Below are 15,042 nucleotides of genomic sequence, written 5' to 3'. Positions count from 1 at the left end.
TTGCATTTTTTAATAAATCCCAATACTGATCCTCCGTTCCTTCCAGGTAGTTAAGATCATCCATTGCATGATGAACGGCTAGTGCCCTTTCCATCTCTAGAATCTCCTTCATCAAATGTCGAATCACTTCTGGTTCATCTTTGTGTGTGTTTGTTTAGAAGGTTGCAGACAGCGCTTGTGGTACAACAAGCCCATGCCAGTGACATAGTACTTCATAATCATATCGTTTTGAATTAAGGGGAACCCAATGTAGTTTTTCACCCCAAATTCGCATACCTTCAGGCTTTGTAGAATGCGCTTTGCCCTCAATAATGTGCCCAACAACTTTGAGATCTGTGTGTATATTTATAGGCTTATTTTTCAAGGGATGTAGAACACCATACCACTTGTCATCAACCTAAAAAGCTGCATCCATTTGTACCCTAAAGAATTATTATCACGCGAAGCATAGAGCGTCACCAATATGCGTTATGTAACCAAAAATCACTCTTAGCTGCCTATAAAAACCTCGCGAATTGTAGTTATTATTTGCGTTGTAACGAAACGAATAGAACAACTTTGTATTAATTTTTCATTTTCGAGCATTACGACATGTCTGGACACAATGACGTACCAAGGTGTTACTGTAGCAAACGTGCAATTTTGAAGCCATATTGGTCAAATTGCAATCTAGGGCGCAAACATTGGATGTGTAAACAAGTTGTAAGTTATTATTTTTGGAAAAACATATTTGTTAATAGTTTTTATATAACATGTTAATTAATAGTCTTGTGTTATCATCCCATTGGTAGGACGAAAATCAATATGGTTTTGAAGAATGGTATGATGAATCCATTAACCAGGAATACTACAAAGCATGTTTGCTAAACATTTGGAATTTGACTGGTGAATATGAACTCCAGATCTTGAAACTACAAGAATAACTTGCGGCAGTGAAGGAGAAACTAAAAGAGGCAGAAGAAGAAAAAAATAGGTTGGAAGAGAAATTTAAGTGGTTGAAGCATAGAATAATGGGCGATAGTGACTAAACAAACATATGGATGAGTTTAGTGTAGTATTTTATTTTTATGTTATACGTGTCATGTATTATCTTTAATTGGTAACAAATTTAAATTTGTATTAAGTTGTAGTTTTTTTTTTGTGTTATACTATTAATCTAATAAATAATCCGAGAAATAAAAATACATGCGCAAATTATGTAAAATATAAATAATGTTGCTATTATATATTTAATGTCTTATATACAGCTAATAATACATATTAATGAGTCCCACAACCTGTATGCTTTAAAGTATTGGCTGGACTGAGGCGCATCCCATCCCGCCTGGCTACGCTATCAGGATCATCCTCATCACATCGCCTCTTTATCGGATGATGCGCTGCAACATGATTGTCAGTAAGGCTGGTAGACATGGTAGAAGCGGCCATTGGGCCAACAGTAACTTACAGAATAATAAGATATTTTAGTATATGAAATATAAAATACTAACGTACGTGTTAACAAAATTTTTTTTAATGGTCATACCATGGTCTCAACAGGCTCCTGAATAAAATGATCCGTCTCCGGCAAGTCAGTATCGCACAATGCTCTGTCGGAACATCGAGGTGCACTAGAGTAGATGAAGTATGTGAAAGATCCTCAACATCCCTCGGTGATGAGCCATAACTCAGTCGATGGCTCTGGGGGATCAGGAAAATACTGATCCCACTCCTGCTGGGTAATGGCCGTGCCCGCGATCAACAATGGAGCTGACGGGGTAACCTGCGATGTCCCTGGCGACAGCTGAAGGCTGAATGACGTCATATCATGAGGAGCATCATGTGGCTCAGTGTGTTCACCCGGCTGATCATCTCTAATATCCTCCACGGGTGCCTCAACGCCCCCTTTCTTGGGACCCCGTCCTTGCAGACCACCACGACCTCGTGGGCCACCCCTTCATCTCTGACCACGCCTGCCACGTCTACCACGTTCAGGCTCCACTGGTGGCCCATGATAGTACTCCTCGGGTAGCACATAAGCAGCCTCGTATCCTAAGTGCCCATCCTTTCGGGCACGTCTCAATGTGTCGGCAGCAAGATTAGTAACCCGACGGCCAAACACGTGCAAAGCTGCCGCTCCCTCGCCTGTATGCTGCAGCATCTCCAGTCCCAACTAGTAGAACTAATGTAAGCTAATAGTCTGTATAACATGTAAAATATTAATTACGTAAGGATAATATAACGTTACTGGTAAGTATAACATACCAGTGCCTCGTGCCTCACGTCGTATGGAATGTATTGACCACCATCGCAATGAACGGGATTCCCGACGAGAAGTCGGGTAACGCTGCAATACAACCCATGTACTCACGCTTGCCTCCATATGGTCAAGTGGAGGGTATGACAGAATCAGGTCATACCTCTGGTCCCAAAACTCAATTCGGGCCTCTAGCTAGTCTAAGTATGTCTGATCAACCTTGCAACGATCATCCCGCTGGTAATGTGTCATGTGCCAAGTGGGCAGAATAGGTACAAGCTGCAGGCGACCAAACTGGCGAATGACTCGCTCGATGGCATGATACTCGACTATATAGAGACATATCAGTGGGAAGGAAGAGCTCCACATAGCTAGGCCGCGGGAGTAATAATTGGGCAAACCAGCTATGAGCTCGTCGATGTATGGCCTCCATACGAACTATTTATTAAATACAAGAATCATGAGTAAATGCAACACATATCAAGCTAGGCCAAGTAAAATTAAGTATATATGTACTTGCGCGCCTTCAAGTAAATCCAACAAATCCCTGTAATAAGGGAGATGATGTCGAGCCTCGACCTGTGTAGCTTTGCCTATCAACCCACCTCCAAGCTAAAGGGAAAAACGGTGGAGGTGGTGCATCCAGAGCGATCGGTGGCAAAGGTTGATGAACCGCTCCCAGGCCCAAACTTAATATAGATTGGGACGTAAAATGTAAGGTATTTATTTACTATGTATGTTATAATCATAAAAAGAATTGACTATGTTTTCACCTGCAGCAGTGGTAAAAATTCGGCAACGTCTCTCTGGGTGCCTATGCACGCCCGGCACATCTGCCTATACAGTTAACCTAGAACAGCTACACCCCAGCTGTAACCAGATAAATCATCTAGCCGCTCCAGATGATGTAGAAATATCAAGTGACTAGGTTTCCTGAAATGTTCGGGAACAGTATACCACCAAACATCAACAACATCAATAGTCTCATGTGCCGGTTGATATCCTCTGGCTATGAATCATCTGTAATATCCGTGTCCATCGCCACCAGATGCTACCGAACAGGCATCAGCTATAATCGACTGGCCCTACTCAATGCAGTCGGCTCCGCTGGCTGGAAATCGATGAGCCACTGCAACATATAAAGGTAATCCACTCTCGTATAGTCTCTAAGAGCATGCAGGTAAGCTACAGGTATACCATCAATAGGCAGTCCGAAAAGAACCTCCACGTCCTCAAGAGTGATGGTAGCCTCGCCGATGGGTAGATGAAACGTGTGCGTCTACGGTCACCACCGCTCTACATAGCCATGATCAATGCCCAATCGAACTGCAACCGACCGATCTCTATGATCTTGTAGAAACACGTATTCTGAAGTCGTCTAACTATACGGGGATGTAGTGGGTGGTCCCTAATGAACTCCCATATATCGTCTATACGTCTGGGGCAGAATGTCTGGGACAGACACTGCCCATCCCAGATGTGTGAAGACTTATAGTTGCCCTGTAGCAGCAGCAGCTCTCTAGATGCAGGTCCGGAATGCACAGGGGGAACTTCCATAACGATATCTGTAAATTGAACAACATTAATTAAAGTATTTTTCTGTTTAATTATTTAACATATTTAAATATACTGCAATATCTTTTATATTAAAATTTAATCGATATTTTTTCAATATTATTACTTAGGTTGATATATTTTCTATATTATTATTTTATATGTTAGTTTATTACATTATTTTATATGTTAGTTTATTATGTTATATGTTTGTTTCTTACTCAGCTATTTTTGGGTATAATAGAATTAAATGATTAATTTTTATAACTATACATGATATAATTAATAAATATTCATATAAAAACACTTAGTTTGACAAATTTTCTATATTGTTATTTTTATGTTATTTTCTTATATTTGTTGACTAAAATTCGAGAGGGTTTGTGTTTGAACTATCATCTTTTTTTCAGATATTTTTGGGTTAACAGATAATTAAATGATTAATTTTAATAACTACAAAGATAATTTAGCAATTATTCATATAACAAATACTTAGGTTTATAAATTTTCTATATTAATATTTCATATGTTAGTTTCCAACATTTTTCAACTAAAATTCGGCATGGTTTTGTTTGAACTATCATCTTTTTAAAGTTATTTTTGAATTATAACAAAATTATAATATATTAAAATTTCATAAGTAATCAAGATATATTCAATAATTAATCATATAAAAAATACTACAAACTTAATAGTAAATAATATTGAATTTATTTCATTCGTAACGATTTGTTTGTTAACTTTCATATTTGTCCAAATTTCCCGGCAAATGATTATTTTATGATTCCTATCTAATATTTGATAATTATCTACTGATATATTAAATCCATAGTTGAGTACTCTATTCGAGTTACTACGCTAAAGGGCACTACATAACAATTAAGGGCACAAAATAATACTAAAGGGCACTAAACAACAATAAAGTCACATATTAATATAAGTACAACAATAAAAATCACATATAACAATAATTATTCAAAAAATAACAATATATATTTTTACTATTTTTAGCATTTAAATAATCTAATTCGGATAAAAATAACAAATTAATTAAATCACAAAACTATCTGTCACGACCAAAAAACCTAACCTGTCATGATGGCGTCTATCGTGGAACTAGGCAAGCCGACTCATTCCAAAACAAACTGATATTTTCATTTCAAGGATAATTTCAAGGCTATATAGCGTAAAAACCCTCGTAAAGGAGTTCAAATCAAAATAAAAATGCGGAAAAAAAAAGCCCGACATCGGGGTGTCACTAATCATGAGCATCTACTATAATCTGTCTAACAATATCAAGAATCATTCCACAACCTTAACAACCTTATTGGTATGTATACATAAAACTCTTACACCCAAGAATCATACTATTATTCACCCATCTTTACTCCAAACCCGAAATTGAAGGATTAGGAAAGAAATTCTTACCTCTTTGAAGCCTTAGCAAGATCCTTGTGAAATCTTCAAATTTTTCATAACAACACGATAGAGGCCCAAGAATTACTAAAGAAAATTAAGAAACGTGCGGAAGCTAAAAGAAAATAAAGAAACAAAAAAAACAACGAAAAATTAAAGATAGATTGAATTCAAGAAAGTCTATTCTTGAAGTTGAATCCTAACAACAACAATTATCTAACAAAAAACTAATCGCCTTTGGTAGAGAATTAAAAACAAGAGATAGATTGTGAAACCCGACCCTTTAGAATAACAAGAACAACAATAAACCTAAACTTATCACCTTTCTTGAATACCTAGAAGTGATATAAGATTTCGAAAGAGTTTAATCTTAACACCTTAAGTTGAGTCTTGAATGTTGAAGAATAAATCCAAGAGTAGCCACACACAAGAGTGCAAGAAAAATCTCACAATTTTTATTGATATTGTCTATAATCATCTAAAAATCTAAAAACAAAGAAGACACCCCTTTATATAGAGAGGGGGTCACGAAATTCCTACCTAAAAATAAGGAAATAAAGTCCTAAACTACTTTGGACAACAAGTCCAAATACCTTAGGAAAAGGAAAAAATACTAGGAAACAAAAACCAAGTCAATATTGGAAAGTAACTCCAACAATCTTAGGAAAAGGAAAACATAACCTTAACTACCTAGGAAAGCAATAAATCTAGTACTAAAATATATGGAAATAAGTTAAAACCAATCTTGGATAGAATCTTGAAAGTCGAAAACCAATCATGGATAGGATCTTGGAAATCTTGAAGGCAACTTGCAAGCAACTTGGCACCAACTTGTACCCAACTTCTATCACGCCTATTGAACCTTTCTTGGGAAGCAAATAAGTCTTTTTTATGTTATAAAAACGTGGTTTCATGTAGGACTTATTGGTCTGCAAGTTTGGACATATTTTTAGGTGCCAAATAGGTCCAATAGTGGCCTAATTTGGACATTCTTCAGAGGATGTCTCTCTTGGGATCTAATCCACCTTTTCTTGGACATGAATTTAGACCATAAAATAATTATAATACCTAGACAACTCATATCCTTTATCCTTGAGCTCTCCATCCCAATTAACAATTTTTTTATTTGCACTTGAAGTCTAATGACCTTGTTTTGCAACTCTTTAGCTTGACATCTTGTTAAAGGCCCTCTTTGAGATTCCAAAGCTTCATTCTTGTCCTTGAATAGATTTGAGCTTCCTAGGATGCTATCATTCCCCTCTTCTTGAAGAAAATTCGTCCTCGAATTTTGACCTTGTAAGAAAAAGAAGTCACACTAGTAAATGGCATCCACTAATCTGAAAAAATGGTAGGAATAAAATAAGATAGTGACCATGTGTCCACCTAACCCAATTAAGCCTAATAGGTGTAAATACTCCTTTATAAATTATATGGACATCATCATCCCAATAAAATTTATGCCTACTTAGAGTTGTCCAATAAAAACATCTCTTAGATGCACTATGTAATGAAATTTGCAATGCGATCTTGTCAATAAGGTAGTCCAAACATGCGCATGCCAAAGAAATTATAAAATAGTGGTCATGCATCCATTTAACACAAGTATCTCTGCCACATGTATCAAATAAGACACTCTTATGATATAGCCAAGTATCAATTATAAATCTCGTGGATTCTTCTACATGTAAGTTATTCAAAGAAGCACATAAATTCTTAGAAAGGTCAGAAGAACCCATAAATTCCAAAATACAAATTTCAATACATTCAAGCTCATGATTATAACTTTCTCCAATAATATTCGCAACATCAATGGATTCTACATAATTGCTCAAACTGTCACAGAAAGAGTCATAGATAGGTTTATGAAAGAGTATTTGATCACTAACGTCACAATAATCATGCATATCCTCTTTAATAGTAGCAAACACTTTTACAGGCTCACAATCAACATGCCTAGAGGAATGACTTCCCATCAAACAACAAAACTCACATTCTAGCAATTTATCACATGAAAACTCATTAGACACTTGAATAAGAGAAGAAAGAACATTTAACTCATTAGCAAGCCTCTTCTCATAAATTTCATGCATCTTTCCACCAAGTTGGAATGCATAATCATCTATGTCATACTCAATTTCAAAAGGAAGCAAATTACTCTTGCACTTTAACTTAGATATTACAGTTAATGACTTGATATGCATCAAAATATCATCATCCACAAAAATTATAAAGTCACCAACATAAGAAATAAGAGTATAGTTCATTACCTCCAAAAATACCTTAGGTGTTCTAGGAAGGCCAAGAATGTGAATGAACCAATTATACATATCATACTTGGACTTATTTACTAATGGAACAACATCACCTTGTATTCTTTTATGCAATGATTCCAGCTTAGCAATGGCTTTAGGAAACTCCATGTCATAAACCTGTAAATAAGAATTAAAATAGTCAAAAGGTTCAATAACAAAGAATTTAACCAAGCTTTTATCTTCCACCATCCAACAAGAATTAATTTCGCCTAATTCATGTTGGAATCCAGTTGGATCCTTTGCCACCATTTCTCGTGCCTCACCTCTCCTTTCAAAAGGTCTTTCAACACGTGGCTGCACAAAATCACAAGAACTAAAATAAGAATGAGTTAATGAGTTAGGAAGTAAAGAAATTTTATTCTTGATTACACTCTCTTTGGTTTTTATCACAAAACTAACTTTTCCCTCACCCTTAGCCTCTTTTTTCTCACTAAAGTTTTTTTCTTCTTCTTTACTCAAACCCTCTTGTTTTTCTCTCTCTACCTCAAAGACTTTTCTTATCTCATTTCCTTCTCTCTTTTCTTTTTCCTCAAGCTCACTCTTTTTCTCAATTGACATCCCATTCTCTTCACTCAATACAACCTCTCATTTTTTCTCTATTGGGATGTCAACCTGCACTCCCTTACTCCTCTCATTCTTTTCTCTCTCATATTTTTTCATATTCTCTTTAACAGTCTTTTCATCTTCATAAATTTGTGAGGGAGTCAAAGGTCCAAGAATAAGTTTCTTCCCGTTAACCTCAAAAGAGTATCTATTTTTTTTCATGTTATATGAAGCTCTTCTATAGGTATACCATGGCTTTCCCAACAAGATATGATAATTATTCATGGGAATCACATCACACCAGATCGCATCCTCATACCTTCCAATAGAGAATAGTAATAACACTCTTTTATCTACCTTTACTCCTCTCAACATGTAGGGTTCAATATGCTCAACACAAGGCAAGTTCAATATTTCAACCATATAAGTGCTAATTGAGTTATAGCCAAACTCTTTATCAATTCTAAGAGCACAAATCGCAAATATCACTTTAGCTCTTGTTTGAAAAATAATTTTACCATTATCTTCCTTCCATTCGGTATATTGTAAGTTCAATTTTTCAAGTTGTTGAGTCATAGCTCGCCTCCTTTCACTATAACTACCTGTTTGAAACATCTTGAACAAAGATTAGAAGAATTATGTATCGCTCAAATTTGACTTTTTCCTCTAATGTTCTCGCCTCTCTTGCCTTGTTTCACTTAAAGCAATTCTTGGTCGTTAATCTTTAGATTTATTAATAAACCTTACTAGTCACAACCCTTAGTGATAAGAATATGGAGTTAGAAAAAGAAAAGGAAAGTGAAGGACCAAACCTTGGAAGAATAGGAATCGGTTATGTAGAAAAAACAATAAGGAAAGAATTTAGGAAACCCAAAACCCACAAGAATAAGGAAAAAAGTTACCTTAATCTTCAAGAACTAGGATCCCCTCTTCTTGTTTCCTTTCTTCACTTGGAAACTAAATAACACTTAATTCTACAAATAATAATGAGCCATAATGCTTTTTTTTTTGGGCTGATTTTTAATTTTTTTTTTGGTTTTTTTTTTTAATTTTGTTTTGCTCAAGAACCTCCCAAGATTATCAAGATTGAAATCTTGATTAGCCTATGCTCTGATACCACTTGATAACAACACGATAGAGATCCAAGAATTACTAAAGAAAATCAAGAAACGTACGGAAGCTAAAAGAAAATAAAGAAACAAAAGAAACAACGGAAAATTAAAGATAGATTGAATTCAAGAAAGAGTTTCTTGAATTCAAGAAGTCTATTCTTGAAGTTGAATCCTAACAACAACAATTATCTAACAAAGAACTAATCGCCTTTAGTAGAGAATTAAAAATAAGAGATAGATTGTGAAACCCGACCCTTTAGAATAACAAGAACAACAATAAGCCTAAACTTATCACCTTTCTTGAATACCTAGAAGTGATATAAGATTTCCAAAGAGTTTAATCTTACCACCTTAAGTTGAGTCTTAAATGTTGAAGAATAAATCCAAGAGTAGCCACACACAAGAGTGCAAGAAAAATCTCACAATTTTTATTGATATTGTCTATAATCATCTAAAAATCTAAAAACAAAGAAGACACCCCTTTATATAGAGAGGGGGTCACGAAATTCCTACCTAAAATAAGGAAATAAAGTCCTAAACTATTTTGGACAACAAGTCCAAATACCTTAGGAAAAGGAAAAAATACTAGAAAACAAAAACCAAGTCAATATTGAAAAGTAACTCCAACAATCTTAGGAAAAGGAAAACATAACCTTAACTACCTAGGAAAGCAATAAATCTAGTACCAAAATATATGGAAAGAAGTTAAAACCAATCTTGGATAGAATCTTGAAAGTCGAAAACCAATCATGGATAGGATCTTGGAAATCTTGAAGGCAACTTGCAAGCAACTTGGCACCAACTTGTACCCAACTTCTATTATGCCTAACTTTCTTGGGAAGCAAGTAAGTCCTTTTTATGTTATAAAAATATGGCTTCATGTAGGACTTATTGGGCTGCAAGTTTGGACACATTTTTAGGTGCCAAATAGGTCCAATAGTGGCCTGATTTGGACATTCTTCAGAGGATGTCTCTCTTGGGATCTAATCCACTTTTTCTTGGACATGAATTTAGACCATAAAATAATTATAATACCTAGACAACTCATATCCTTTATCCTTGAACTCTCCATCCCAATTAACAACTTCTTTATTTGCACTTGAAGTCTAATGACCTTGTTTTGCAACTCTTTAGCTTGATATATTGTTAAAAGCCCTCTTTGAGATTCCAAAGCTTCATTCTTGTCCTTGAATAGATTTGAGCTTCCTAGGATGCTATCAACTTTAAACAAGAATTGATGGATAAATGACTAAGTCTTCGCTTTCTCTCTCTAAAATGCTCTCACCTCTCTGTAAAATATCAGATTTTGGCTAAAAAATGAGCTTCAAGGGCTATAAATCGAAGTTGTGTCGGGTCAAAATTTAAAAGAATGGAAGCTCCGACGCAGTTATGCAATCGCATAACAGGTATGCGGTCCGCATACCGGCCGCATAATTTGGCTTCCAAAGCTGGGCGTTACTGACCCAGTCTGCGGTCATTATGCGGCCCGCATACTTGTTCTGTGGTCGCATAGTGCACCGCGAAACAGGTCTGCGGTAGCATAGTGCACCGCAGAATTTCCTCAAATCTTGCCCCTTTCCTGATCTACTTTGCGACCATTATGCGGTCTGCAGACTAATTCTATGACCGCATAGTGGTATCAGAAATGACCCTTTTTCCGACAAAATTTTCCTTTACACATCGGTGCCACCAATTGATCTACCTCGGCACCACCAAACCTTAATTTCCTTAGCAAAATTTCTCTGGGGTCGTTACACATAAGTCAACATCCGGTCAGCCTTTTCAACTTAGATTCTAAACCTTGGAATCACCGGACCCAAACCAATTACCCTGGCAAGCCAAATAACAACTGTAATTCACAATTTAAGCAATAAATAGGGGAATGAGATTGCAATAGTCAAAACGACCGGCCAGGTCATTACACGATCACAAAAAAACATAGACCTCAGTAAAAAAATAACTAATAAGCATTTTATATACATGAGTTTTACCAAAAAGTAAGTCGAAATACCTCGATTTAAAATTTTTTAAAATGTGAAAAAATTAATGATTTGGGAGCCGAAACGAGCGAATGAGGAGATTCACTACACGACAACGCCTTGGATCCGGTGTTAGCTTGCTAAAATACGAAGAAGACACAATTTTTGGGGGACGGGTGGGCTACAATGGAGTTTTTTCGGTTAAAGAATAGAGGAGGAGGACTGTTTTTGGTGTAAAAGCTTCTGTTCTAGTCGAGGAAGGTGAAGGGCCCGTTTTTTATATAGGTATAGTGCATATATAGGAGGCGCTATAGAAGCACCTCCTGCATATGCGCTATACCTCCCGCCAATTTAAAGTTCAAATATAGCGCGGTTATTCACTATGCTATACCTTAACGGACAAACGTACCGTTAAGGTATAGTGCGAAGAATAACCGTGTGATGACCCAAAATATTATCTTTAAATTTAATAAGTAATTCTATATTCTAATATCTCGAAAAAGTATAATTTATCATTCCTCAACTTACGTGCACAGTCCGTACAATTTTTCGGAAAATTTTTATATGAAAAATAAATTAAAATGGGAAATAGAGCTTTAAAACTGAACTAAGTTGACTTTGGTCAATATTTTGAGAAAATAGACTCGGATCAGTATTTTGACAATTCTGGTAGGTCCGTATCGTGATTTGGGACCTGGGCGTATGCCCGGAATCGAATTCCGACGTCCCTAGCCCGAGATATGAAATTTTGATGAAAAATTAAAAGCTTGAAAGCTTAATGATTTCTAAGAAATTACTGATGTTGGATTTATTGACCTCGGATCCGTATTTTGGTTCCGGAGCCCGGTATAGGTCCACTATAATATTTATGACTTGTCTGCCGAATTTGGTGAGAATCGGAGTTGATTTGACGTGATTCAGATGTCCGGTTGTAAAAATATAAGATTTAAAGTTATCTTGAAAATTTCCTTTGAATTGGTGTCTGATTCATAGTTCTTGGTGTTATTTTGGCGATTTGACAGCGCGAGCAAGTTCGTATGATGTTTTAGGACTTGGGTGCATGTTTGGTTTGGAGCTCCGAGGGCTCGGGTTGGTTTCGGGTGGTTAACAGATTATTTTCGGACTTAGGAAATCTGGTTTTCTGCAGACTTCAGGCTTCTGGTGTGTTCTTCTCTGTGTTTGCGAAAGTACTCTCGCGAATGCGAAGAGCAAATTGAGACTGGCACATTTTGTGCTTCACGTTCACGACAGAGTGACTGCGTTCGCGAAGGGAAAGTGGCTGGTCAGGATAATTGCCTTCGCGTTCGCGAAGGCCAAGCTAGGCAAGCTTCGCGCTCGCGATGTAGCCCTCATGTTCGCGAAGTGTAAAATGGGACATCACAAATTTGTGCTTCGCGAACGCGAGGCACTGACCGCGTTCGCGAAGGGTAAAAGTCCCAGAAACAGAACTTAAGTTCTGGAAAATGGGATTCGTTCCATTTTCAACCCTTTTCCATTTTTGAGCTCGGGTAAGGTGATTTTTGGGCGATTTTTACGGAAAATATTGGGGTAAGTGTTCCTTATCCTATATTGATTATATTTCATGATTTCATACTCATTTATATCATGGATCCGTGAATTTATGGAAGAAAAATCAGATTTTTATAAAATCTTCCAAAAATAAAAATTTAAGATTTGAAGGTCCATTTGACATCGGAATTGGATAATTTTTGTATAGTTAGACTCGTCTCGGAATGGGTGTTCGGATTTCATAAGTTTTTCTGGGATTTGAGATGTGGGTCCCACTGTCGAATATTTAAATGAATTTCGGATTTTTATCCGAAAAATTTGTAAATTCATATGGAATTAATTTCTATGATTCGTATTGAGTATATTAAATTGTTTGTGAATAGATTTGAAGCTTTTGGAGACAAATTTAAAAGAAAAAGCTGTGGTTGAATAATTGATTTGAATTTGCAAAGCGAGGCAAGTGTCGTGATTAATCTTGACTTGAGGGAATAGAACCCTTAAATTATTTGATATGTGAATTGCATGTGAACGACGTATAGGCGAGGTGACGGGTGTCTATACGTCGTCAAATTAATTGTTTGCCTGCTTACTTGAAAAATCATAAATTAATTATTATAATAATTATTTCTCTCCTATTCTTTGTCAAATATTAATTCTTGAATTCCTGCATTAATTGTTACATGCTATTTGAATTATGTGTTTTAATTGTTATTTGACATTTAGCATATTAAATATTAAACTGCCTATTTTTTTTCTTCTGATTTCTATAATAAATTGCTATTTGTCATTGCTTGTTTCATAATTAAATTATAATTGTTGTATGCTTATTGTTTTATAATTTTATATTAATTGTTGCATTTATTGGGAAAATTTCTTGTATAAGAATTGATTGAAATGGATATATTGGAGGATCGGGTTGCACGCCGCAACAGACTTATTAAAAATCAATATTGGAGGATCGGGTTGCACGCCGCAACAGACTTATTAAAAGTCAATATTGGAAGATCGGGTTGCACGCCGCAACAGACTTATTAAAAGTCAATATTGGGGGATCGGGTTACACGCCGCAATAGACTTATTAAAAAGTCAATATTGGGGGATCGGATTGCACGCCGCAATAAACTTATTGAAAAGTCAATATTGGGGGATCGGATTGCATGCCGCAACAGACTTATTTAAATGTCTATATATATACTTGATTGAAATAAATATATGACAGACTTGATTAAAAGGAAAATATCGGGAGAGTGGGTTGCACGCTGCAATAGAATTGAAAGAGAATATATTGTGAGAGCGGGTTGCACGCTGCAACAGAATTGGTTGAAATAATAATGGATTATGACTGCTGGGTTGGTTTCAATTATTATGAATGAGTTACCTGATTTATTTCTATTATTTATTGTTGTTATTAATATTGCGTACAAGTTAATGTACGTGAACCGCCTTAGCCTCGTCACTACTTCGTCGAGGTTAGGCTCAGCACTTACCAGTACATGGGGTTAGTTGTACTGATACTACACTCTGCACTTCTTGTGCAGATTTTGGAGTTGGTCCCAGCGGCGTACCATAGACTTGCTCGGATTTTAGCTACCAGAAGAGACTTGAGGTATAACTGCATGGCGTCCGCAGTTCTGAAATCCCCGTCTATTTTACTTTACCTGTGTGTTTATTTTCCGACAGCTTTATTTAATTCAGACCTACCGTCTATTTTACTTTTGCTGTGTGTTTATTTTCAGACAACTTTATTTAATTCAGACCTTTATTTGTATTTATTCTAGAAGCTCGTGCACTTGTGACACCAATTCTGGGATGGTATTTAGACACCGTTATTTTTATGAATTATTTTACTATGTTTCAAACTTTGCTTCCACTTTTGTTTCCTTGATTATTAATAATTTAAAAATAGTTTAAAAATTTGTTAATATTATTGTAACGTTGGCTTGCCTAGCAAGTGAAATGTTAGGCGCCATCACGGTCCGAAGAAGAAAATTTCGGATTGTGTTATATATAAAATTGTAGTCCTTTTTTTTCACATATTTTTATCGTTTGAGTCCAAAAAGACCACACTTTGATTCTGGACTCTCTTTTTACTCAATGATGCATAGATGACTCTTTTACTCCATGTCTTACTCAAACTGCAACGGCAGTTATGACCTGATGTGCTAATGCTTATGCTCAACGTCTTACAATCTATAATTAAAAATACTCCCTTCTATGTTTGGTCTCACACTCTACACTTTACTGGCTATAATGGCAAGTATGCCCTGCTGTACTGAGCCTCGCGCTCAACATATTAATAACTGTATCGGCAAATATGCCCTGTTGTGCTAAGCATTAGCTCAATGTACTTGTAACTGTACTGAAAAGTATGCTCTTGGGCT

General features: G+C 36.0%; 1 protein-coding gene across 1 annotated transcript in view; it reads left to right on the top strand.

The window, feature by feature from the left end:
* Nucleotides 1-14,263, top strand: part of LOC107816984 (importin subunit alpha-4-like) — a 47,719-nt gene extending 33,456 nt beyond the window's left edge. The window contains exon 9 of the mRNA XM_075230916.1: nt 14,200-14,263. Coding sequence (XP_075087017.1) covers nt 14,200-14,248 — 49 coding nt within the window. The 3' untranslated portion in view covers nt 14,249-14,263. The remainder of the gene's footprint in view (nt 1-14,199) is intronic.
* Nucleotides 14,264-15,042: the final 779 nt, after the last annotated feature.

The sequence above is a fragment of the Nicotiana tabacum genome, chromosome 15, assembly GCF_000715075.1.
Source record: "Nicotiana tabacum cultivar K326 chromosome 15, ASM71507v2, whole genome shotgun sequence".
NCBI classification, from domain to species: Eukaryota; Viridiplantae; Streptophyta; class Magnoliopsida; order Solanales; family Solanaceae; genus Nicotiana; species Nicotiana tabacum.
Note: the sequence above shows the minus strand (reverse complement) of the source record. Positions and strands in the feature narration are given on the sequence as shown.